This window comes from Micromesistius poutassou (assembly GCF_964030765.1).
Source record: "Micromesistius poutassou genome assembly, chromosome: 7".
Lineage (NCBI taxonomy): Eukaryota > Metazoa > Chordata > Actinopteri > Gadiformes > Gadidae > Micromesistius > Micromesistius poutassou.
In genome coordinates, this window is record NC_140277.1 from 18682583 (window position 1) to 18708732 (window position 26150).

Consider the following 26150-nt stretch of genomic DNA (forward strand, 5'->3'; position numbering starts at 1 on the left):
AGTTGTTTAAACAAATAAAATAAAGTTGGTGCTATAACCGAGTATGGCCACTAGATGGTAGTGTTTCTAATTTATTCTAATTTTATGAATTCTGAATTGTGAACACTTTTGAAATGGAAACTAACGATTGTTAACCTATTAGGTATTGATCAAGACCGGAAGAAAATAAATGAAACAATTAAATAAATCAGATCTATAACATTAATAATGTAAAAAACAAATAATGTATAAATACAGAAATAAGAGATGTGTATTCTGTCGTCTCCTGGTCCTTCTTTAGTGGTCAGTTTATAAATCCTCTGCATGGAGGGTCACTTTACAGGTGTCTCTGTGACTGAACACAGCGCTGTGTGAGTATGAATCCAACATGGAGACATTTACCAACATTTGTGGACAACGTCTATCCCCACTAAAGTGACCACGGGCTTTCCGATAGTAACAAGCTTGACCGGATGTGACCGTCGGAAAGGCCGGAAACGGCCGTCGTGAATCTTAAAACGCCTGTAGCTCCGGAAGGGAAGGGGCGTAGAAACTTGCTTCCAACTCTTGCGTGTTCCGTGACCCCGAAATAAGTGAGGCGGGACCGACCTTCGAGTCTCTACGACCTTGGGTTCTGTAGTTGCGGGCCTTTAGAGATATGGCCCCCATGGCCCCGCCGGGGTTACGCCCACTTCCGGCCATCGCAGAGTGAGTGAACTTGTTGATTCACTTTGAAATGTTGTCCTCGTTTCAAATGAAGCCACTGTCTGTTGCAGTTTGGTGCAGTCTGTGCTTTTCCCATGTCTCTGTGCCTGAGACATCCGAGTACAGAGGCATGTTGGCGATAGGACAGAACGGAAACAAACTACATATTCTGAAGTATTATGATCATGAAATAAAATAAAATAAAGTAGACCTGAACGATGAATTAGGCAGTTTTTTGCCACTGCCTAGCAGAGCTTCGGGAAACAAGACCTCTCTCCCTGCTGCCTCTCAAATAACGATTGTGCAGCTCCACAACCCCACGCATAGACAGAGGGCAGCCAGAGGGCAGCCACACTGGAGAGGCAGAGGGCCGTCACACTGGAGAGGGCCCAGAGAGGCTGGCCAGAGGTACGGCTATGGCTGGAGGGGGGACCAGGACCTGGACTCGGGACCTGGAGCAGTGGATGGACCGGGACCTGGAGCAATGGGGTCTAACCCACCTGTTGTTGCGATGTGCAGACCGCTGCGTGTTTGTTGGTGCTTTTGTTAATGCAGTCACTAAGTTAGTAGCAGTGTACATTTGCACTATGTCTAATTCACTGGTCTGTCTGTTGTAGCGTGATGCGGCGACTGCGGTGCCTGGACTCTCCTCATGGTTAACCCCGCCCCCACCCCCGCCGGGCCCCACCCCCGCCGGGCCCCGCCCCCGCCGGGCCCCGCCCCCGCCGGGCCCCGCCCCCGCCCGCGCCCTCGCAGGAGCAGGGGTCCGAGAAGTCCCCCTCGGGGTCCGACATGCGGTGGTGCAGCATGCTGTCGGCCACATGCAGCTGACCCGCCGCACGCCGCCGCCCACCGCGTCCGGCGCGTCCTGGCACCGGCCCCTTCGATTGGCCGAGGGGTAGAACGTCTCGCCGCAGTGTTCGCACTGAGCGCGCCCGGAGCGGCCCGCCTTCCCGCCCTTCATCCCCCCCCCCCCCCCCCCCCCCCCCCCCCCCCGCCGCCTCCGTCCTCGTCAGAGGGGGAGGAGCCGGGGAGGAAGGGGCGTGGCTGGGCGGAGACCACGCCAGAGAAGCCCCTGTGGCGGGGGCCTCGGCCCCGGGGGGGGCCCAGGGGGCAGTCGGGGGGGTATAATATCTCACCCTTAAATAAAAGCTGAACACACACACACACACACACACACACACACACACACACACACACAGTGGGAAGTTTGGGTGGTCCCAGAGGGGAGCAGCCGGTCTGGTCTGGTCCTCCTCCTGGTCCTCCTCCTGGTCTGGTCCTCCTCCTGGTCTGGTCCTCCTCCTGGTCCTCCTCCTGGTCTGGTCCTCCTCCTGGTCCGGTCCTCCTCCTGGTCCTCCTCCTGGTCTAGTCCTCCTCCTGGTCTGGTCCTCCTCCTGGTCCGGTCCTCCTCCTGGTCTAGTCCTCCTGGTCTGGTCCTCCTCCTGGTCTGGTCCTCCTCCTGGTCCGGTCCTCCTCCTGGTCCGGTCCTCCTCCTGGTCTAGTCCTCCTCCTGGTCTGGTCCTCCTCCTGGTCTGGTCCTCCTCCTGGTCTGGTCCTCCTCCTGGTCCGGTCCTCCTCCTGGTCCTCCTCCTGGTCTGGTCCTAGTCCTGGTCTGGAGGCGGGCTCCCCCTCAACAGGGGGTCTGTGCGCGGCCAGGGGGCTGAACCCTTGTGTCCCCGTCCCTCATGGGGTCCCATCCCAGACTCCAGCTCGGTGTTCAGACGTCAGCCCTCTGTCAGCGCTCAGCAGCCTCTGTGCAGAGCGCTGGACCCACAGCGGGAACCCTGCTCTGAGTCGGCCTCGCTGTCTTCAGCCTCACTCCTGCATCTGAAACGTAGAAATGATTCCCGCAAAGAAAACAGACACGCTGTGAGTGTCATCGTTGTGTACCAGGTAGGCCTCGTTAAACATGTTGGAAATGACCTGTAATTCACCACTATACCATCACATGTTTGATGGAGAATGTACGTATGAATGTATTTTTCTATCAGTCAAAAATAGAGAAGAAGATAAATCTATCTAAGCTGGGGTCTCATGAACACTCATGATTTCAGTCGCACACTGTTGACACAACGTGTGCGTCGTCATGTTGTACCAGAATAAAGAGGACCAGAGTGAGAGCAGGTCCTGTGTCTCTGGGTCGTCCTTCCCTCGTCGTAGACAACCACACAAGTCTGCGGACAAACACAACCGGTGACACATGACATATTACTATGAGACAACGGGGTGAATAACACGGGACAACGGGAGAAACCAGGAGACAAATGCACGCATTCACTGTTTTAGAGACCGATGTGTTTTTGGGGGCTGCGTTCCAACAGTGACCACTAGGGGGAGACAAACACACAACGGTCAACGTACGGCCTTTCTCCTTGTAAAGCCTGATAATGGAATGATAAAATGTGAGATATAGACATCAAACCTCTAGTTCTTTAGATTGGGAAATCATCAACGCGTTATATTAATCCTAATGGGGGGCAGTTGATGTCACTGCATCACGCACAGATTCACAAATTAATTTATTGTGGGGCCAAGAACAAAGCCCCAAAACACTGTCTCTAAAACAGTTAATGCGTCCGTGGCCTACTGGTTAAAGAGTTGGACCAGTAGCAGAGTCTCACTCCGGCCAAAAACCAAAAGTTGGCAACCCTGTGGATGTGATGTTTATATATTTGTGTGTCACTGTTCCTTGTTGAATTGTGTCTCTTCTTTATACCAACACATCCTGGATGTTGTAGTTTCACTCTTAAAAACACAACGCCGTCATTCCGGATCCTTCTTGTGCGGCAGCCATCTTAGGTTGTAGTTTTTATGTAGCCACCTAATAACGATTGAATAATATAATTCTTTGTTGTCATTGCACAGGACACAATGACATTGGATGGCAGTCCTCTTGGTGCTTTATGAAATAAATAGTTGTAAAAAGAATATAAAACAATACAAAACAATACAACGTCCAGCTATACACAGAAACCCCCTCTACCCTCCCACACCCCCACACACACATTGGCATACATTCTGCAGTGCATTAAAGTGACAGTGAGGTAGCGTTGAAAAGAGGATGTACGTCCTCCAATGACACGCCCTCTGGTGATGTCACCGTCTCTCAACACCTACAAAACGTCTAGTAGGAGGGAGGAGACTGTGACATCACAAGAGGGCGTGTTACTGGCACCTCTTGATGCCAACCAAACCGTTCCTAACGAGAGGAGGTATGTGTTATGTCAATGAGTTTGGCTGCCAGTCAGGAGAAGGCCTCACCAGGAAATAGCTGCTGCTGGAACCGCCCTAACGACCGACTGACACCATGAGACACATCTTCATCAGGGAGAAACCGACGCCAGCCTTAAGATACAGACCAGCACATAGGAATCAGACAGCATGGACCTGCCACCCTTATGGACCCTTTATCACATTATTTAATACATTCAGTTATTGTAATAATAATTATGATAATTTAACATAATTATTTATTTTTTTATTACATTTCTCTTCTTTTATGTCCAGTTTTTTCCTTTCTTACTCTTAAAATTGAGTAGAAACAGTGAAGAAGCTGAGATCTAAACCGGTATAAACCTGTACTGTTTTAACCTTCTGTGTTTAAAATGCTTTTCCAATGAGAACACATTAAAGTGAAGGTCAGCTAATGTGAAGGTTAGCTGACCTTCACATTAAGGTGAAGGTCAGCCACCGTCTCGCTGTGTTTGATCAACAGAGTGATGGTATGAATGGAGGCGCGGCCGCCACAGGTTTGGTATGAGGAAGAAGACGTGTGGTGAGGATTTGATCTTTGTGAGATTGTACTGATCACCTGGAACACAGGAGAGGCCTTCTCTAGGTCACGTGTTTCTATTCTCTACTTTATCTACATTTCTCTCTTCATGGAATTCATGGGAACACTTTACAATAAGGGTGTATTAATTAACCATTAATTAACTTTAGTTAATGCAGTCATGAGCATTAACAGTTAATGAATAGTAATAATTTAATTATGGTGTTCATGTTTACTAACAATGTCCATAGGAACTAAATACACATGTGAGCAATGTGTATTTAGTTCCCCATGCTATAATAATGGTTATTACTGCATTTACTAACGTTAATTAATAGTTACTATACCATTAGTTAAATGTTAGTTAATTCACTAATGTTAATGAATGTTTCATTAATGTATGGTAAAGTGTTCATGAAGTCCTGGTATTTATTTTCTGTAACTGAGGAGGACGTGTGAGGCGATGCATCAGAGTGTCTCTACCTGCTGTTTAAACCATCAAGTGTCTCTTTGTATTTCTCTGAGCTTCTAGACATCACAGCTCTGTCCATCGTTCATATTTTAATAAAGTGGTTATTCTTCATCACTGAGTGAAGTTATGGAACAGCAGCCAATAAGAGGTTAGTCTGACAGGAGTTTAAACTGGGAGGGGAACTGGTCCAACTGGTTGGTTCACATCATCCTTTCCTTGTTGTTGTGTTGGACGGTTTGGTGCTGAGCTCTTCATCACAGCAGGGAGAAGACGAGGTACTGTAGTCACCACGCTCCGTCATATCATAATTCATAGGTTATATTTATGAAAACATAATGTAATGTAATGTTACTGCTTTGTAAACTTTGGTCTACTTAACACTTCTCACATTGTTAATTAATTGGTTTGTACTGCAACATTTATTGCCATGAAAACTGTATTCATCTTTATTAAAACTATTCATCAAATAAGGATTTGAATATTATTTAATTATTTAATGTTTAATATCATTAATACTATTACTTGTAAAATGAAGTATTTTGTTGAAATTGTATTGTTATGATATGTATTACAATTATTCTTATTATTATTGAGTTATATTATTTGTATTGTTATGATTACTATTAATATCATAATGATCATTTAAATTGTACTATTCTCATTGTTGTCATTGTGCGTGAGGAAGAGGGCCAGATCTGGGGATGTGGGCGTGGTCTAAACGTCATGAGGTCCGTTTAGGTCGTCAGTCAGACCGGTTCAACAGGACAGAAAACCTCAGAGGAGGATTTCCTCATAGTGAGCGTATCTGTCTTCTGGTTCCCCTGCAGACGCACTTGAAGCCCTGAGACGTTCTGTGTGAGTGATAAAGTTATCAGTGGTTTGTAGTAAACACTGGGCAGCGTCTCCACGTCTTTCCCCTCGTTGAGACCGAGAGCAGCAATGAACAGCAATGAGCGGCAATAAGAAGGTTCTAGAAAAGCAGGGAATAACCAAACGCTGAATGACCAGAGAAACAATCTGTAGTTGTGTTTGTGTCCAGGTCTCCAGTCTACTATGGATGAGGAGAGAGAGGAAGGGGGTCCTACCTCTGAGACCACTCTGTCTGGGGAACATGTCCTCCAGAGCCAAGCTGGGAGGTAAGAAGAGGATCTCTCTGTCTGTGACTGTTGTCCATCTCAGAGCTCAGCAGTGATACATCATGACTCCATCATTAGTCTGAGTGGCTCAGAATTCTCAATAATGGTAATAACATGTGAAGAGAAGTCAGTTTAAAACCCTAAATCATGTGTACTGGAGCGGTCCAAGCTAGATGGAGCAGGTTGTTAGACCCCTTGATTGTTGGAGGGGCCACCAGATTGAAGGAATACACTCCTCGATGTCAGATTACTTATTTAATGACAAAGATGAAGAAGCCCTACAGCAGTACACAAAATAACAACATAAGCTACAGCCAGTAATTCCTACATGCACATGTCTAACATAAATATCAGCAGGAACTTATGAATTATGTTAACAGCTTAATATTCAACCTCCGTAACAGGAACGTCTGTAATGCTGGCAAACACAATAAGGCGACTCCTAACTGAGCCGGTCAGCGGTCTTTAACCCAATGCTACCCCCTAGTGGCCGGCGGTAAACTCTGCACAGATTGTAAATGGTAAATGGACTGCATTCATACTGCGCTTTTTTTAACCAGTGGCCACTCAAAGCGCTTTACAATTATTGCCAACATTCATCCATTCATGCACACATTCACACACCGACGGCGGAGTCGACCACGCAGGGCGACAGCCAGCTGGTGAGCAGTCAGGGTGAGGCGTCTCGCTCAGGGACACACTCCGCTAGGAGGAGCCGGGATCGCTGTACTTCCTGAGCTACTGCACCAGAACGTTGGTACACTCTTCTGGGAGAGAACAATATTCCAATGTTCTGGAAGGCTGTTTCTACCCTCCAGAACCATCCTGGGTCAGGAGAGTCCCTCCTCCACTGGACTGTATACATCAGAGGACCCCTCCACACTTTACCATCTAGCAGCCCAGTAGCAGGTTGATGAGCCACTGGTCATGTTGGGATGTAAACTAAAGTCAGGGGGTGGAGGGCTGGGTCTGCAGCCCAGACTCTACATGGAACTCTTCCTTAGGCCAGCTGGCCTCCTGAGAACCTTCCTCTACTAGAACGCTCCATGGAGGGGAGAGGAGAACCTATTTACACATGAACACACAGCCAGAAGGACGGTTCCAGCTCATGAACCCATTATATCCAGCGTTTAGCTTTAGATATGACTACTTTATGTCCTAAACTACTTTTATTGTAACTCTACAATGTAATAACTTGAAAAGCAATAAATCATTTGAATCTAAAAATATGTAGAAGAGTCCAGCAGCAGAGAGCAGACTCCCCTGGACCCAGCTGTGTCTCCATGAAGAGTGACAGCTCTATGGTACAACCTGCAAGGTTTGGAGATGGAAATCAGCCTACTGAGCCAAGGTAAGGATCTGTCAGATTATTAAATACATCAGACAAACATCCTGAGTCCTGAATCACAGATGGTTGTTGTTGTTTATCTAGAAGAGAACGGCTTTGTTTGTTTACAGCTTTTAAAAACATTGGATTCAGCCCAACATTAACCCAGTGGCTCAAACTGTATGATGTCTTCTCCTTTGACATGAAGGTCTTAAACAAGGAGATCCGTTACCAGCCTTTCTTGTTAAGATCGCTGGCTGTAGCTATCTGTAAGGATCACAATGTAGCAGGTTTAAAGGGGATAGAGGGGGCCACATGAAGCTAACTCAAATAGTACAGACACAGGGTTTCACAAGTAAACAAAGGGTTTATTGAAAACCTATCCCGCCTGAAGTAGGTCAGGTGTTTACCATCAGGGTGAGCCTGGGCCAAAATAACGTGAGACTTACCTTCAAAAATAATCTAACAGCTCAAAGGAAATACAGTAGGTAAGCCTAGCTCCCTAGCTCAACCAAAACAGGAGAAAATGTGGCACCAATGAAAGGCCACTGGCCCTAGCAGCTTCCTACAGACCAGGCCAAAGCTTAAACAAACCTTTAACCCAGAAGGCCAAACAAGGCAACAGGTAGAAACACAGAATGCAGCAGAATAAGTGACCAACGGCCACAGGGGCAGCAAAGCACAGACAGTTAACAAAACACAGCTAACAGCAGGGACACAAGAGCGCCTGGGAGCATCAGGCACCAGCTTGATAGAGCGTTAGAGAGGCCCCAGGTGGAACCCACGAGGCCTTCAGCAGGCGGCTCGGCCCTCGCCTAAACTACCTCCATTCACAGGCAGGGTTCTGCTTAAACCCTAAACTACCTCCATTCACAGGCAGGGTTCTGGTTAAACCCTAAACTACCTCCATTCACAGGCAGGGTTCTGCTTAAACCCTAAACTACCTCCATTCACAGGCAGGGTTCTGGTTAAACCCTAAACTACCTCCATTCACAGGCAGGGTTCTGCTTAAACCCTAAACTACCTCCATTCACAGGCAGGGTTCTGGTTTAACTATGGAAGAACATTACTACCATTCTTTAAAAAAAAATGTAAAGCCATTGAATTCATAAAACTTAAATATTATATTTTGAAAACAGGTCATCTGAATTAATTTGTTTTGAAATCCGACTTCAAATAAAAAAAAAGTGCAATGTTTACTAATTCAGATGCAAAAATTGTATTTGCAGATATTCAAAATAAGATATTCCTTACTCATATTCAACTGGTCAAAAAACTAACCGGAAAGTTCAAGCCATAAAATGTAAAGCTGCAGTAGCAGGGCATACCAAGGACAGGCCTAATCAATGGAGACTGCCTCCAGGATCCTAAACTAAAGTCAGGGGGTGGAGGGCTGGGTCTGCAGCCCAGACTCTACATGGAACTCTTCCTCAGGCCAGCTGGCCTCCTGAGAACCTTCCTCTACTAGAACGCTCCATGGAGGGGAGAGGAGAACCTATTTACACATGAACACACAGCTAGAAGGACGGTTCCAGCTCATGAACCCATTATATCCAGCGTTTAGCTTTAGATATGACTACTTTATGTCCTAAACTACTTTTATTGTAACTCTACAATGTAATAACTTGAAAAGCAATAAATCATTTGAATCTAAAAATATGTAGAAGAGTCCAGCAGCAGAGAGCAGACTCCCCTGGACCCAGCTGTGTCTCCATGAAGAGTGACAGCTCTATGGTACAACCTGCAAGGTTTGGAGATGGAAATCAGCCTACTGAGCCAAGGTAAGGATCTGTCAGATTATTAAATACATCAGACAAACATCCTGAGTCCTGAATCACAGATGGTTGTTGTTGTTTATCTAGAAGAGAACGGCTTTGTTTGTTTACAGCTTTTAAAAACATTGGATTCAGCCCAACATTAACCCAGTGGCTCAAACTGTATGATGTCTTCTCCTTTGACATGAAGGTCTTAAACAAGGAGATCCGTTACCAGCCTTTCTTGTTAAGATCGCTGGCTGTAGCTATCTGTAAGGATCACAATGTAGCAGGTTTAAAGGGGATAGAGGGGGCCACATGAAGCTAACTCAAATAGTACAGACACAGGGTTTCACAAGTAAACAAAGGGTTTATTGAAAACCTATCCCGCCTGAAGTAGGTCAGGTGTTTACCATCAGGGTGAGCCTGGGCCAAAATAACGTGAGACTTACCTTCAAAAATAATCTAACAGCTCAAAGGAAATACAGTAGGTAAGCCTAGCTCCCTAGCTCAACCAAAACAGGAGAAAATGTGGCACCAATGAAAGGCCACTGGCCCTAGCAGCTTCCTACAGACCAGGCCAAAGCTTAAACAAACCTTTAACCCAGAAGGCCAAACAAGGCAACAGGTAGAAACACAGAATGCAGCAGAATAAGTGACCAACGGCCACAGGGGCAGCAAAGCACAGACAGTTAACAAAACACAGCTAACAGCAGGGACACAAGAGCGCCTGGGAGCATCAGGCACCAGCTTGATAGAGCGTTAGAGAGGCCCCAGGTGGAACCCACGAGGCCTTCAGCAGGCGGCTCGGCCCTCGCCTAAACTACCTCCATTCACAGGCAGGGTTCTGGTTAAACCCTAAACTACCTCCATTCACAGGCAGGGTTCTGCTTAAACCCTAAACTACCTCCATTCACAGGCAGGGTTCTGGTTAAACCCTAAACTACCTCCATTCACAGGCAGGGTTCTGCTTAAACCCTAAACTACCTCCATTCACAGGCAGGGTTCTGGTTCAACTATGGAAGAACATTACTACCATTCTTTAAAAAAAAATGTAAAGCCATTGAATTCATAAAACTTAAATATTATATTTTGAAAACAGGTCATCTGAATTAATTTGTTTTGAAATCCGACTTCAAATAAAAAAAAAGTGCAATGTTTACTAATTCAGATGCAAAAATTGTATTTGCAGATATTCAAAATAAGATATTCCTTACTCATATTCAACTGGTCAAAAAACTAACCGGAAAGTTCAAGCCATAAAATGTAAAGCTGCAGTAGCAGGGCATACCAAGGACAGGCCTAATCAATGGAGACTGCCTCCAGGATCCTAAACTAAAGTCAGGGGGTGGAGGGCTGGGTCTGCAGCCCAGACTCTACATGGAACTCTTCCTCAGGCCAGCTGGCCTCCTGAGAACCTTCCTCTACTAGAACGCTCCATGGAGGGGAGAGGAGAACCTATTTACACATGAACACACAGCTAGAAGGACGGTTCCAGCTCATGAACCCATTATATCCAGCGTTTAGCTTTAGATATGACTACTTTATGTCCTAAACTACTTTTATTGTAACTCTACAATGTAATAACTTGAAAAGCAATAAATCATTTGAATCTAAAAATATGTAGAAGAGTCCAGCAGCAGAGAGCAGACTCCCCTGGACCCAGCTGTGTCTCCATGAAGAGTGACAGCTCTATGGTACAACCTGCAAGGTTTGGAGATGGAAATCAGCCTACTGAGCCAAGGTAAGGATCTGTCAGATTATTAAATACATCAGACAAACATCCTGAGTCCTGAATCACAGATGGTTGTTGTTGTTTATCTAGAAGAGAACGGCTTTGTTTGTTTACAGCTTTTAAAAACATTGGATTCAGCCCAACATTAACCCAGTGGCTCAAACTGTATGATGTCTTCTCCTTTGACATGAAGGTCTTAAACAAGGAGATCCGTTACCAGCCTTTCTTGTTAAGATCGCTGGCTGTAGCTATCTGTAAGGATCACAATGTAGCAGGTTTAAAGGGGATAGAGGGGGCCACATGAAGCTAACTCAAATAGTACAGACACAGGGTTTCACAAGTAAACAAAGGGTTTATTGAAAACCTATCCCGCCTGAAGTAGGTCAGGTGTTTACCATCAGGGTGAGCCTGGGCCAAAATAACGTGAGACTTACCTTCAAAAATAATCTAACAGCTCAAAGGAAATACAGTAGGTAAGCCTAGCTCCCTAGCTCAACCAAAACAGGAGAAAATGTGGCACCAATGAAAGGCCACTGGCCCTAGCAGCTTCCTACAGACCAGGCCAAAGCTTAAACAAACCTTTAACCCAGAAGGCCAAACAAGGCAACAGGTAGAAACACAGAATGCAGCAGAATAAGTGACCAACGGCCACAGGGGCAGCAAAGCACAGACAGTTAACAAAACACAGCTAACAGCAGGGACACAAGAGCGCCTGGGAGCATCAGGCACCAGCTTGATAGAGCGTTAGAGAGGCCCCAGGTGGAACCCACGAGGCCTTCAGCAGGCGGCTCGGCCCTCGCCTAAACTACCTCCATTCACAGGCAGGGTTCTGGTTAAACCCTAAACTACCTCCATTCACAGGCAGGGTTCTGGTTAAACCCTAAACTACCTCCATTCACAGGCAGGGTTCTGCTTAAACCCTAAACTACCTCCATTCACAGGCAGGGTTCTGGTTAAACCCTAAACTACCTCCATTCACAGGCAGGGTTCTGCTTAAACCCTAAACTACCTCCATTCACAGGCAGGGTTCTGGTTCAACTATGGAAGAACATTACTACCATTCTTTAAAAAAAAATGTAAAGCCATTGAATTCATAAAACTTAAATATTATATTTTGAAAACAGGTCATCTGAATTAATTTGTTTTGAAATCCGACTTCAAATAAAAAAAAAGTGCAATGTTTACTAATTCAGATGCAAAAATTGTATTTGCAGATATTCAAAATAAGATATTCCTTACTCATATTCAACTGGTCAAAAAACTAACCGGAAAGTTCAAGCCATAAAATGTAAAGCTGCAGTAGCAGGGCATACCAAGGACAGGCCTAATCAATGGAGACTGCCTCCAGGATCCTAAACTAAAGTCAGGGGGTGGAGGGCTGGGTCTGCAGCCCAGACTCTACATGGAACTCTTCCTCAGGCCAGCTGGCCTCCTGAGAACCTTCCTCTACTAGAACGCTCCATGGAGGGGAGAGGAGAACCTATTTACACATGAACACACAGCTAGAAGGACGGTTCCAGCTCATGAACCCATTATATCCAGCGTTTAGCTTTAGATATGACTACTTTATGTCCTAAACTACTTTTATTGTAACTCTACAATGTAATAACTTGAAAAGCAATAAATCATTTGAATCTAAAAATATGTAGAAGAGTCCAGCAGCAGAGAGCAGACTCCCCTGGACCCAGCTGTGTCTCCATGAAGAGTGACAGCTCTATGGTACAACCTGCAAGGTTTGGAGATGGAAATCAGCCTACTGAGCCAAGGTAAGGATCTGTCAGATTATTAAATACATCAGACAAACATCCTGAGTCCTGAATCACAGATGGTTGTTGTTGTTTATCTAGAAGAGAACGGCTTTGTTTGTTTACAGCTTTTAAAAACATTGGATTCAGCCCAACATTAACCCAGTGGCTCAAACTGTATGATGTCTTCTCCTTTGACATGAAGGTCTTAAACAAGGAGATCCGTTACCAGCCTTTCTTGTTAAGATCGCTGGCTGTAGCTATCTGTAAGGATCACAATGTAGCAGGTTTAAAGGGGATAGAGGGGGCCACATGAAGCTAACTCAAATAGTACAGACACAGGGTTTCACAAGTAAACAAAGGGTTTATTGAAAACCTATCCCGCCTGAAGTAGGTCAGGTGTTTACCATCAGGGTGAGCCTGGGCCAAAATAACGTGAGACTTACCTTCAAAAATAATCTAACAGCTCAAAGGAAATACAGTAGGTAAGCCTAGCTCCCTAGCTCAACCAAAACAGGAGAAAATGTGGCACCAATGAAAGGCCACTGGCCCTAGCAGCTTCCTACAGACCAGGCCAAAGCTTAAACAAACCTTTAACCCAGAAGGCCAAACAAGGCAACAGGTAGAAACACAGAATGCAGCAGAATAAGTGACCAACGGCCACAGGGGCAGCAAAGCACAGACAGTTAACAAAACACAGCTAACAGCAGGGACACAAGAGCGCCTGGGAGCATCAGGCACCAGCTTGATAGAGCGTTAGAGAGGCCCCAGGTGGAACCCACGAGGCCTTCAGCAGGCGGCTCGGCCCTCGCCTAAACTACCTCCATTCACAGGCAGGGTTCTGCTTAAACCCTAAACTACCTCCATTCACAGGCAGGGTTCTGCTTAAACCCTAAACTACCTCCATTCACAGGCAGGGTTCTGCTTAAACCCTAAACTACCTCCATTCACAGGCAGGGTTCTGGTTAAACCCTAAACTACCTCCATTCACAGGCAGGGTTCTGCTTAAACCCTAAACTACCTCCATTCACAGGCAGGGTTCTGGTTCAACTATGGAAGAACATTACTACCATTCTTTAAAAAAAAATGTAAAGCCATTGAATTCATAAAACTTAAATATTATATTTTGAAAACAGGTCATCTGAATTAATTTGTTTTGAAATCCGACTTCAAATAAAAAAAAAGTGCAATGTTTACTAATTCAGATGCAAAAATTGTATTTGCAGATATTCAAAATAAGATATTCCTTACTCATATTCAACTGGTCAAAAAACTAACCGGAAAGTTCAAGCCATAAAATGTAAAGCTGCAGTAGCAGGGCATACCAAGGACAGGCCTAATCAATGGAGACTGCCTCCAGGATCCTAAACTAAAGTCAGGGGGTGGAGGGCTGGGTCTGCAGCCCAGACTCTACATGGAACTCTTCCTCAGGCCAGCTGGCCTCCTGAGAACCTTCCTCTACTAGAACGCTCCATGGAGGGGAGAGGAGAACCTATTTACACATGAACACACAGCTAGAAGGACGGTTCCAGCTCATGAACCCATTATATCCAGCGTTTAGCTTTAGATATGACTACTTTATGTCCTAAACTACTTTTATTGTAACTCTACAATGTAATAACTTGAAAAGCAATAAATCATTTGAATCTAAAAATATGTAGAAGAGTCCAGCAGCAGAGAGCAGACTCCCCTGGACCCAGCTGTGTCTCCATGAAGAGTGACAGCTCTATGGTACAACCTGCAAGGTTTGGAGATGGAAATCAGCCTACTGAGCCAAGGTAAGGATCTGTCAGATTATTAAATACATCAGACAAACATCCTGAGTCCTGAATCACAGATGGTTGTTGTTGTTTATCTAGAAGAGAACGGCTTTGTTTGTTTACAGCTTTTAAAAACATTGGATTCAGCCCAACATTAACCCAGTGGCTCAAACTGTATGATGTCTTCTCCTTTGACATGAAGGTCTTAAACAAGGAGATCCGTTACCAGCCTTTCTTGTTAAGATCGCTGGCTGTAGCTATCTGTAAGGATCACAATGTAGCAGGTTTAAAGGGGATAGAGGGGGCCACATGAAGCTAACTCAAATAGTACAGACACAGGGTTTCACAAGTAAACAAAGGGTTTATTGAAAACCTATCCCGCCTGAAGTAGGTCAGGTGTTTACCATCAGGGTGAGCCTGGGCCAAAATAATGTGAGACTTACCTTCAAAAATAATCTAACAGCTCAAAGGAAATACAGTAGGTAAGCCTAGCTCCCTAGCTCAACCAAAACAGGAGAAAATGTGGCACCAATGAAAGGCCACTGGCCCTAGCAGCTTCCTACAGACCAGGCCAAAGCTTAAACAAACCTTTAACCCAGAAGGCCAAACAAGGCAACAGGTAGAAACACAGAATGCAGCAGAATAAGTGACCAACGGCCACAGGGGCAGCAAAGCACAGACAGTTAACAAAACACAGCTAACAGCAGGGACACAAGAGCGCCTGGGAGCATCAGGCACCAGCTTGATAGAGCGTTAGAGAGGCCCCAGGTGGAACCCACGAGGCCTTCAGCAGGCGGCTCGGCCCTCGCCTAAACTACCTCCATTCACAGGCAGGGTTCTGCTTAAACCCTAAACTACCTCCATTCACAGGCAGGGTTCTGGTTAAACCCTAAACTACCTCCATTCACAGGCAGGGTTCTGCTTAAACCCTAAACTACCTCCATTCACAGGCAGGGTTCTGGTTAAACCCTAAACTACCTCCATTCACAGGCAGGGTTCTGGTTAAACCCTAAACTACCTCCATTCACAGGCAGGGTTCTGCTTAAACCCTAAACTACCTCCATTCACAGGCAGGGTTCTGGTTCAACTATGGAAGAACATTACTACCATTCTTTAAAAAAAAATGTAAAGCCATTGAATTCATAAAACTTAAATATTATATTTTGAAAACAGGTCATCTGAATTAATTTGTTTTGAAATCCGACTTCAAATAAAAAAAAAGTGCAATGTTTACTAATTCAGATGCAAAAATTGTATTTGCAGATATTCAAAATAAGATATTCCTTACTCATATTCAACTGGTCAAAAAACTAACCGGAAAGTTCAAGCCATAAAATGTAAAGCTGCAGTAGCAGGGCATACCAAGGACAGGCCTAATCAATGGAGACTGCCTCCAGGATCCTAAACTAAAGTCAGGGGGTGGAGGGCTGGGTCTGCAGCCCAGACTCTACATGGAACTCTTCCTCAGGCCAGCTGGCCTCCTGAGAACCTTCCTCTACTAGAACGCTCCATGGAGGGGAGAGGAGAACCTATTTACACATGAACACACAGCTAGAAGGACGGTTCCAGCTCATGAACCCATTATATCCAGCGTTTAGCTTTAGATATGACTACTTTATGTCCTAAACTACTTTTATTGTAACTCTACAATGTAATAACTTGAAAAGCAATAAATCATTTGAATCTAAAAATATGTAGAAGAGTCCAGCAGCAGAGAGCAGACTCCCCTGGACCCAGCTGTGTCTCCATGAAGAGTGACAGCTCTATGGTACAACCTGCAAGGTTTGGAGATGGAAATCAGCCTACTGAGCCAAGGTAAGGATCTGTCAGATTATTAAATACATCAGACAAACATCCTGAGTCCTGAATCACAGATGGTTGTTGTTGTTTATCTAGAAGAGAACGGCTTTGTTTGTTTACAGCTTTTAAAAACATTGGATTCAGCCCAACATTAACCCAGTGGCTCAAAAACTGTATGATGTCTTCTCCTTTGACATGAAGAAGGTCTTAAACAAGGAGATCCGTTATCAGCCTTTCTTGTTGCACTGCTGGCTGTAGCTATCTGTAAGGATCACAATGTAGGTATTCAAGTGGGCGATTGAACAAGAGGGAATGTTATTTGCAGATGATCTTCTTGCACTAGTCTCAGAACCCACCTGTAAACTCTGATCTCATTTTAAATTAATTAATTAATTCTCTTCAGTTTCAAAGTAAACTGGTCCAAATCTGAAGCCTTCCATCGTCATCCCTCTACCCCAAAGCTCTTTTCAAACCGGGTCTAAGAATGGCTTCAGATGTCTTGTCTTAATGGTCCCTCCTCACCGTCAGATCTCCTGAAAGTATTGTGTGTGTGTGTGTGTGTGTGTGTGTGTGTGTGTGTGTGTGTGTGTGTGTGTGTGTGTGTGTGTGTGTGTGTGTGTGTGTGTGTGTGTGTGTGTGTGTGTGTGTGTGTGTGTGTGTTCTCCACAGACACCAGAGGAGGTCAAAGGTTCCCAGTGGTCCGTCTGTACAGCAGCAACACACAGAGTTGAAGGTGTGTAAATGTACAACACTGAGTTCAGTCATGAATGACATGTGACCAACATCTCTCCTGGAGCTAACAGTCTGGAGCTAACGGTCTGGAGCTAACAGTCTGGAGCTAACAGCGTGGAGCTAACAGTCTGGAGCTAACAGTCTGAAGCTAACAGTCTGGAGCTAACAGTCTGGAGCCAACAGTCTGAAGCTAACAGTCTGGAGCCAACAGTCTGAAGCTAACAGTCTGGAGCTAACAGTCTGGAGCTAACGGTCTGGAGCTAACGGTCTGGAGCTAACAGTCTGGAGCTAACAGTCTCCAGGCTTCCCTCTTCAGACCAGCAGGACGTGAATCCAGGACAGACGCTTCTGATGTCCTCAGTTAGTTCACAGTAAAGTTCTCATTGATGTTTGTTCTGTTCCAGTGGATCAAGGAGAACGCACACGCTTTTCTAGACAAGGAGGTGGAGAAGCTCTGGAGGGTTCTCTACCCAGATGACCCACAATGCTCAGAGAGCCAGAGGGAGGAGGAGGAGGAGGTGGATGGTGAGGAGGAGGAGCAGAGGAGGTGCGCCAGAGAGGGAGTGCTAGACATCACAATGCTCTGCATGAAGGAGTTGAAGCTGGAGGAGCTGGCCGACACACTGAGGAGCAGTAAGATACTCTTATTCTGAAAACAGATTATAAATTTTGTCTTATTTTAAAACAGAGAAGTAAGAGACTATTGTTATGTTATTTTTAATCCAGGAAAGGCCGCCGAGACAGGATCGCTTTTAACTCACTTTATTTGGTCTATTGTCTATCGTCTATGAAACAAAAGGAGAGGAATGGTATATAACACGCGCAGAGCGTCTCTAAGCTTTATATCTAGGATACGCCGCCCAAGAGATTCTATGATAGCGGGGTCCGAGTTAAAATAGGCAGGTAGAGGTGGGCGTGTTCTGTGGCTTTAAAAGCCCGCCCCCTTCATCTATGTGTGATCAGCTGCTGCCCCCTCATGGCTATGTGCAATTGTTACAGCTTATGTTATATGTACTCGGTATTGTGGCTATGGGAGAATATTATGGCTGAAATATGTTACACTATTTTTTTTTTTAAAGAGCTGTACTATTTATAAACACACATTCTTCTGTTGTTTTTTAATTTAGAAATGATTGCTAATGAGTGCCAACATAAAAACAAGTCTCATCTGAAGGAGAAGACCCAATGTGTGTTTGAGGGAATCGCTAAAGCAGGAGAGTCAAGACCTCTGAATGAGATCTACACAGAGCTCTACATCACAGAGAGAGGCAGTGGAGAGGTCAACAAGGAACATGAGGTCAGACTGATTGAAACAGCTTCCAGGAGACCAGCCAGGGAAGAAACACCGATCAAATGTGAAGACATCTTTAAACCCTTACCTGGAAAAGATCAACCAATCAGGACAATAATGACAACTGGAGTGGCCGGCATTGGTAAAACCATCTTAACACACAAGTTCACTCTGGACTGGGCTGAAGGCAAAACCAACCACGACATACACTTCACATTTCCAATCACTTTCAGAGAGCTGAATTTACTGAGAGATAAAAAGTTTAGCTTAGTGGAACTTCTTCATCACTTCTTTACTGAAACGAAAGAAGCAGGAAGCTGCAGATACGACCAGTTCCAAGTTGTCTTCATCTTGGATGGTCTGGATGAGTGTCGACTTCCTCTGGACTTCCAGAACAACCCAATCTGGACTGATGTCACAGAGTCCACCTCGGTGGACGTGCTGCTGACAAACCTCATCAGGGGCAACTTGCTTCCCTCCGCTCGCATCTGGATAACCACACGCCCTGCAGCAGCCAATCAGATCCCTGCTGAGTGTGTTAACATGGTGACAGAGGTGAGAGGGTTCACCGACCCACAGAAGGAGGAGTACTTCAGGAAGAGATACATCGACGAGAAGCTGGCCAGCAAAATCATCTCCCACGTCAAGAAATCACGAAGCCTCCACATCATGTGTCACATCCCAGTCTTCTGTTGGATCACTGCTACAGTTCTGGAGGACTTCTTCAAAACAACCCAGACAGGAGAAGCGGTGCCCAAGACCATGACTCAGATGTACAGCCACTTCCTGAGGGTTCAGTCCATACAGGGGGACAGGAAGTATCATGGGAGAGCTGAAACAGATCCACACTGGAGTTCAGAGAGCAGGGAGATCATTGTTTCTCTGGGAAAACTGGCTTTTAACCAGCTGGAGAAAGGCAACCTGATCTTCTATGAGTCAGACCTGGCAGAGTGTGGCATCGATATCAGAGCAGCCTCAGAGTACACAGGAGTGTTCACCCAGATCTTTAAAGAGGAGTGTGGGCTGTACCAGGACAAGGTGTTCTGCTTTGTCCATCTGAGCATCCAGGAGTTTCTGGCCGCCCTTTATGTCTTAAAGACCTTCATCGAGACTGGTGTTAATCTGCTCTCAGAAGAAAAAATTACCTGGTGGTCTTATTTTTTTAGGAGTAAATCTGATCTCTTCTACCAGAGTGCTGTGGACAAGGCCTTACAGAGTGAGAACGGACACCTGGACTTGTTCCTCCGCTTCCTCCTGGGCCTCTCTCTGGAGACCAATCTAATTATCCTACGAGGCCTGCTGGGACAGACAGGAAGTAGCTCACAGACCAATCTGAATACAGGGTCTTACATCAAGGAGAAGATAAGTGGAGATCTCTCTCCAGAGAGAAGCATCAATCTGTTCCACTGCCTAAATGAGCTGAACAACCGTTCTCTAGTGGAGGAGATCCAACAGTACCTGGCATCAGGAAGTCTCTCCAGAGAATCTCTCTCCCCTGCTCAGTTGTCAGCTCTGGTCTTCATCTTACTGTCATCAGAAGAGGAGCTGGACGTGTTTGACCTGAAGAAATACTCTGCTTCAGAGGAGGGTCTTCTGAGGCTTCTGCCAGTGGTCAAAGCCTCCAAAACATCTCTGTAGGTTCACCAATAACCTGTATTACAATACACACAACACAATATACATAAAACTAGAATGTAAACATGATGATAACATACAAAACATTTCTGTAGGTTCACAAATAACAAATAATTTGTAATAAATGTATTACAAAACACAAAACACAATATACATAATACTACAATATAAATGTTACAATGATATACGCAACATCTTTGTAGGTGTATTTATAACCTGTAATACAATACATAAAACACAAATAATACTAGAACATAAACTCATAATACTTTACAAACAACATCTGTAGTTGCACACATAACAAATATACAAATATATAGTGACATAGTTATATGCTGCAAATGTATTTTTTTTTTTTATGAAAGCTTAACTGTAATGAAGTTGGTTGTTATCGGTTCTGAAGAGTAACATGTTCCTGTCTGTTTATTTTGTGTGAAGGCTGACTGGCTGTCATCTGTCAGAGAGATGCTGTAAAGCTCTGGCCTCAGTTCTCAGCTCCAACTCCTCTAGTCTGAGAGAGCTGGACCTGAGTACCAATGATCTGCAGGATTCAGGAGTGAAGCTGCTCTCTGCTGGACTGGGGAGTCCACACTGTACACTGGAAACTCTCAGGTCAATTTCACTCAAACCTTTATTTGCATCCATGAAAATAAAAATTAACACATTTCATAGGAATAATATGACACATTTCTTTGTGGTTGACATAATAATGGCATTATTCAACATGTTAATGATGGTGTCAGTAGGGTGTGAATTATTGGGACCATGTGTTACCATGTCCATGGTGGAGGATTCCCTGATTTCTACACATAACCCACTACACTATAAACAGTATCTGCTATTTGTTGTGTAAATATTGGTGCGTGAATAATATTGTACATGAAAACCATAAATAGGTAGAAGTAGTAATAAGAAGGCACACCTGTCGGCTGTTGTGGTAAATAATGAGTTTCAGGATCATCTGATTCTCTGATTTACCCCTCCATTACTAACCAGAGGACCTTCTCTGGTCCACGTGTCAGTACGTTCCCTGGTTTCATTACACGTCACTACTTTGTCCGGACTTCTCTGTCCTCTGTAGTTTGCACCCTGGGTATAGGGTATGTTTATTACACAGCATACTTTTACATTTTTTAATTCAGAAATAGTTTGTGAACGATGCTGGACGGTAAAACTGTTGACTCATGTCCAATACGTTAGAATTGGGCTGTACCCCTGTTGACAAAACACATCCTGGTTCTACACACTGATTTAACTTAAGTTAAGTTGGTTTATGTGTGTGTGTGTGTGTGTGTGTGTGTGTGTGTGTGTGTGTGTGTGTGTGTGTGTGTGTGTGTGTGTGTGTGTGTGTGTGTGTGTGTGTGCAGGTTGTCTGGCTGCCTGCTCACAGAGGATGGCTGTTTTTATCTGGCCTCAGCTCTGCGCTCCAACCCCTCCCATCTGAGAGAGCTGGACCTGAGCTACAATCACCCAGGAGACTCAGGAGCTGCGCTGCTCTCTGTTGGACTGGAGGATCCACACTGGAGACTGGACACTCTCAGGTATGGAGAGGACAGCTCACCACTCAGGGACAATGTCTCCTACAAGGATTCAAGCAGCTACTGGATGAAGTGGTTTCAAAACACAGCTGTAACTCATGTTGAGTAGAAAGTGATGAGACAGAAGATTAGGATTCAGGCGACTTTCATTAAATAACATTCATGATAGTCAGTGCAGCACACTGTGAATTTGTTTTTTGAGTGGTTGATGTCAGAGTCAGCTGATCCCTGCTGGTTTGACGATGAGTTAGCCTGGAGCTGGGCCTTTCCCTGTCTAAAGACAACATGCTGCTCTCTCTTTGTTAACATGTGAATAATGTTTCCCTGTCTAAAGACAACATGCTGCTCTCTCTTTGTCAACATGTGAATAATGTTTCCCTGTCTAAAGACAACATGCTGCTCTCTCTTTGTTAACATGTGAATAATGTTTCCCTGTCTAAAGACAACATGCTGCTCTCTCTTTGTTAACATGTGAATAATGTTTCCCTGTCTAAAGACAACATGCTGCTCTCTCTTTGTCAACATGTGAATAATGTTTCCCTGTCTAAAGACAACATGCTGCTCTCTCTTTGTTAACATGTGAATAATGTTTCCCTGTCTAAAGACAACATGCTGCTCTCTCTTTGTTAACATGTGAATAATGTTTCCCTGTCTAAAGACAACATGCTGCTCTCTCTTTGTTAACATGTGAATAATGTTTCCCTGTCTAAAGACAACATGCTGCTCTCTCTCTGTTAACATGTGAATAATGTTTCCCTGTCTAAAGACAACATGCTGCTCTCTCTTTGTTAACATGTGAATAATGTTTCCCTGTCTAAAGACAACATGCTGCTCTCTCTCTGTTAACATGTGAATAATGTTTCCCTGTCTAAAGACAACATGCTGCTCTCTCTTTGTTAACATGTGAATAATGTTTCCCTGTCTAAAGACAACATGCTGCTCTCTTTGTTAACATGTGAATAATGTTTCCCTGTCTAAAGACAACATGCTGCTCTCTCTTTGTTAACATGTGAATAATGTTTCCCTGTCTAAAGACAACATGCTGCTCTCTCTTTGTCTCCCCAGTGTGGAGCACGGTGGAGAGTGGAGGATGAAACCAGCTCTAATGAAGTGTAAGTGTCTGTTTAGTTTGATTCATCTCAACACACACTAACTATAGAGATGGAAAGTCCATCCACACAGCAGGAGGTGACGTCGGTTCAGTCAAATCATCCTGGGAATGAAGATGATGGTGGACATCACCTTCATCAAACTGTTGATGTATAATAATTATATTCTACAATAATCTATACTTCGTTCTCGTTTGATATTTGCTTCTTAGTGAATGTTACGCAGTATTAAGAAATATTCACTGTGAGCAGCCAGCCGTACAAGGGCTGAAACGTGTGTGAGTTTGACCCCCGTGTGACCCCCAGAGCTCCGATGCTACGTGTGAGGGCCGCCCAGTGAGGACCCCCCCCCCCCCCCCCCCCATCCCAGCTCCGCCCGTTTCCTCAGCGCGGTCTGGGTCTTTGTTCTGATTGAGTCACATCGGCCTATCAGCTACGAGCAGAACTAGAACCTGAAGACTGTGTAGCCTTCAGCCAACCAGCTTTAGTAGATCTAAGGCCCAGACAGGACCAGTGCTTTAGTAGATCTAAGGCCCAGACAGGACCAGTGCTTTAGTAGATCTAAGGCCCAGACAGGACCAGTGCTTTAGTAGATCTAAGGCCCAGACAGGACCAGTGCTTTAGTAGATCTAAGGCCCAGACAGGACCAGTGCTTTAGTAGATCTAAGGCCCAGACAGGACCAGTGCTTTAGTAGATCTAAGGCCCAGACAGGACCAGTGCTTTAGTAGATCTAAGGCCCAGACAGGACCAGTGCTTTAGTAGATCTAAGGCCCAGACAGGACCAGTGCTTTAGTAGATCTAAGGCCCAGACAGGACCAGTGCTTTAGTAGATCTAAGGCCCAGACAGGACGCCCCGAGTGCTTTTCATTCAGGGAAACACAAGGAAGGTCTTACATTGTTTAGGAGATAAGGTAGGATATAATAATAACGACAATATCCGATGCCCCGCCCACAATCAGGACAGCGGCGGGAACAAGCAGCCTGTAGGGAACAGAGAGCGGAGGACTGTTAAGGGCTGGTTATGGTCCCACGTTCACGCAACGCAAGGGGGTGACAGACCCCTCACGTCCTTGCGGACCCTCCTTGCGTCCACCGCGAGGGCCTGACGTGCGCCTCCCAAAAATTGTAACCTTCCGTCGAGGCGACGCAGCCGCAAGGGCTGTGATTGGTCCGCTCACTAAAACCCGACGCAGGACCAGAAAGGTTCAGGACTGCGTGGAAGCGTCTGCGGGGTCGTTGCGTCGACGTGGAACCATAAAGAGCCCTTTAGTCTGCCCTATAATAACGGAACAGCCCCTCATAGTGTCGCAGTACGGTATACCGATACTGAAACCGTGTCACAATAGCCGCCATTTAAACGCTGCCATACCGCATGTTATTAGTAGTGCTACTCTAACAGTGAGTGTGTTAAAGGGGACATATTATGAAAACAACACTTTTCCTGGGATTTGGGCTGTTGTTTTGGGTCTCTGGTGCTGCCACACGCATACAAACTTTGAAATAAGTTCGTACATGCTTTTTTGAGTGAGATATGCATTTCTGAAAGTACCCCGCCTACAGTTACCAAACGAGCGAGTCAGTTTCAGCGCCCCCTCCTACGCAGGAGGGGGGGGGGGGGTAAATTTTCATATTACCACCCACTTCCCCACCCCCCTCCAATCAGAGCATAGATACGATTTTGTAGACCTGGACCACAAAGGCCAACAATCACTTCTCCTCCATGCTGTGGTTCACTCTGACAGCTCATTGGTCAATGGGCAGCAGCTCATTTGCATGAAGGCTACAGACACCAGAAACAGCACATTGTGAAGGGACTGAAACAGAGGGGAATAGCGCTAGGAGAGATTTTGTTTCCCAGAAGCGATTTCCAGCAAACAGCTTCAAAAACATGTTTTCCTGAACTCATATGCTATGTTTACTTGTTGAGAAAACACCATAATATGTCCTCTTTAAGACCTCGTTCCTATGAGCTGCTTGGATGTGCGACCGCGGGACTGTGTGTGTGTGTGTGTGTGTGTGTGTGTGTGTGTGTGTGTGTGTGTGTGTGTGTGTGTGTGTGTGTGTGTGTGTGTGTGTGTGTGTGTGTGTGTGTGTGTGTGTGTGTGTGCAGTGCTTTGTGGTCATCAGTTATTATTTTCTCTCATATGGACGCTAGCTTTCCTTTGAGAAGCAAAAGGCAAAATGTGTTGGGGGCGCCCAAATGAAACAATCCCGATCCCCCCCCCGTCAACAATCCCAATCGCCCCGCCCCCCCCCGTCAACAATTCCGATCGCCCCCCCCCCCCCGGTCAACAACCCTGTGATCGCCCCCCACCGTCCCCCCCATCCCGATCGTGCATGGGGGGTGGGGGGCGGGGGGCGGGGGGGCGCTCGGCGGAGTCTCGCCTAGGGCACAATTCAGTGTAGAACCGGCCCTGGTAACGGTGTCTTGTTCTCCCCTCAGATGCCTGTGAACTCACACTGGACCCAAACACAGCCTACAGACGACTCTCTCTGTCTGAGGACAACAGAAAGGTGACGGAGGTTAAAGAGCAGCAGCCGTATCCTGATCACCCAGAGAGGTTTGGCCAATGGGTCCAGGTGTTGGGAAGAGAGGTTCTGACTGGTCGCTGTTACTGGGAGGTAGAGAGGGAAGGAGGTGTTAATGTAGGAGTGACATACAGAGGAATCACAAGGAGAGGAAATGGTGATGACAGCCTGATTGGAGGGAACAACAAGTCCTGGGGTCTTTGGTGTTATGATGACTGTTACGTTGCCAAGCACAACAATATAACAACAGTCATCCGTCTCCCCCCCCCTGGCTCTAACAGAGTAGGAGTATATCTGGACCGGCCTGCTGGCTCTCTGTCCTTCTACAGAGTGTCCCCAGGTGGAGGAGGGTCCTCAGACACACTGACACACATCCACACCTTCAGGACCTCCTTCACCCAGGAGGACCTCCTCCCTGCATTTGCGTTTTTGACTTCTGGTATCTCAGTCTCTCTGAGTCAGTTGTATTGACACACACACACACACACACACACACACACACACACACACACACACACACACGTTCTGTTGTTTTTTTTAACTCCAAAACTTTTTTTTTATGCAACAGGGAATTCATTATCCTCAATATCATATCTTTGGCTTCCTCTACAGTTATTAAAAATCTTATGCATTGAGCTTCCTCTACAGTTAGAAAGATTAATTGTTCAGATGAGGAGAGTTTGATGATGAAAGCTATTTTAAAAAGGTGTGTTTTCAGTGATGCTCAATAAATCGCTCAGTTATCAGTAATTATTACATTTCTATCTTTAGTGATCGCTCTATTGGTAAATTCTGTAGTATATTTGTATCAAACACTTTATTATTCTTGTACAAACAGTCAAGTTGCTTTATATTATGTTGATGTTGATTTGATTCATGATGATGATTTAAACAGTCCTTAACTTGACTGAAACAAGCAGGGTCATGGATCGGGATAGATAGTGTATTAAATGTACTGAGGTTATGAATCTGGATAGATAGTGTATTAAATGTACTGAGGTTATGAATCTGGATAGATAGTGTATTAAATGTGTTTTTTTAAAGAGTAATTTATTCTTCAACCTACAAAAACTAATAATCATGTTTGAATGAATAATGTTAATATGTCGTTTTTTAAACATAAATAAAAT

The 26150-nt window shown here is 45.2% G+C and overlaps 3 protein-coding genes across 3 annotated transcripts in view; all 3 read left to right on the top strand.

Moving 5' to 3' along the window:
- Positions 1–26150, top strand: part of LOC311350681 (NLR family CARD domain-containing protein 3-like) — a 240816-nt gene that overhangs the window by 147701 nt on the left and 66965 nt on the right. The window lies entirely within an intron of this gene.
- The window catches only part of LOC311350679 (NACHT, LRR and PYD domains-containing protein 3-like), an 86300-nt gene that overhangs the window by 19611 nt on the left and 40539 nt on the right, over positions 1–26150 (top strand). The window lies entirely within an intron of this gene.
- LOC311350086 (NACHT, LRR and PYD domains-containing protein 3-like) lies at positions 638–25580 on the top strand (the record flags this gene model as incomplete). Its single annotated transcript, XM_084470121.1, has 15 exons — positions 638–687; positions 992–1092; positions 1441–1582; positions 2394–2577; positions 2783–2877; positions 12530–12646; positions 14287–14403; positions 16087–16200; positions 16855–16918; positions 17322–17550; positions 18045–19842; positions 20282–20455; positions 21211–21384; positions 22447–22493; positions 24935–25580. 15 exons carry the CDS (start codon positions 638–640, stop codon positions 25489–25491), a joined length of 3963 nt encoding a protein of 1320 aa, XP_084326247.1. The 3' UTR covers positions 25492–25580.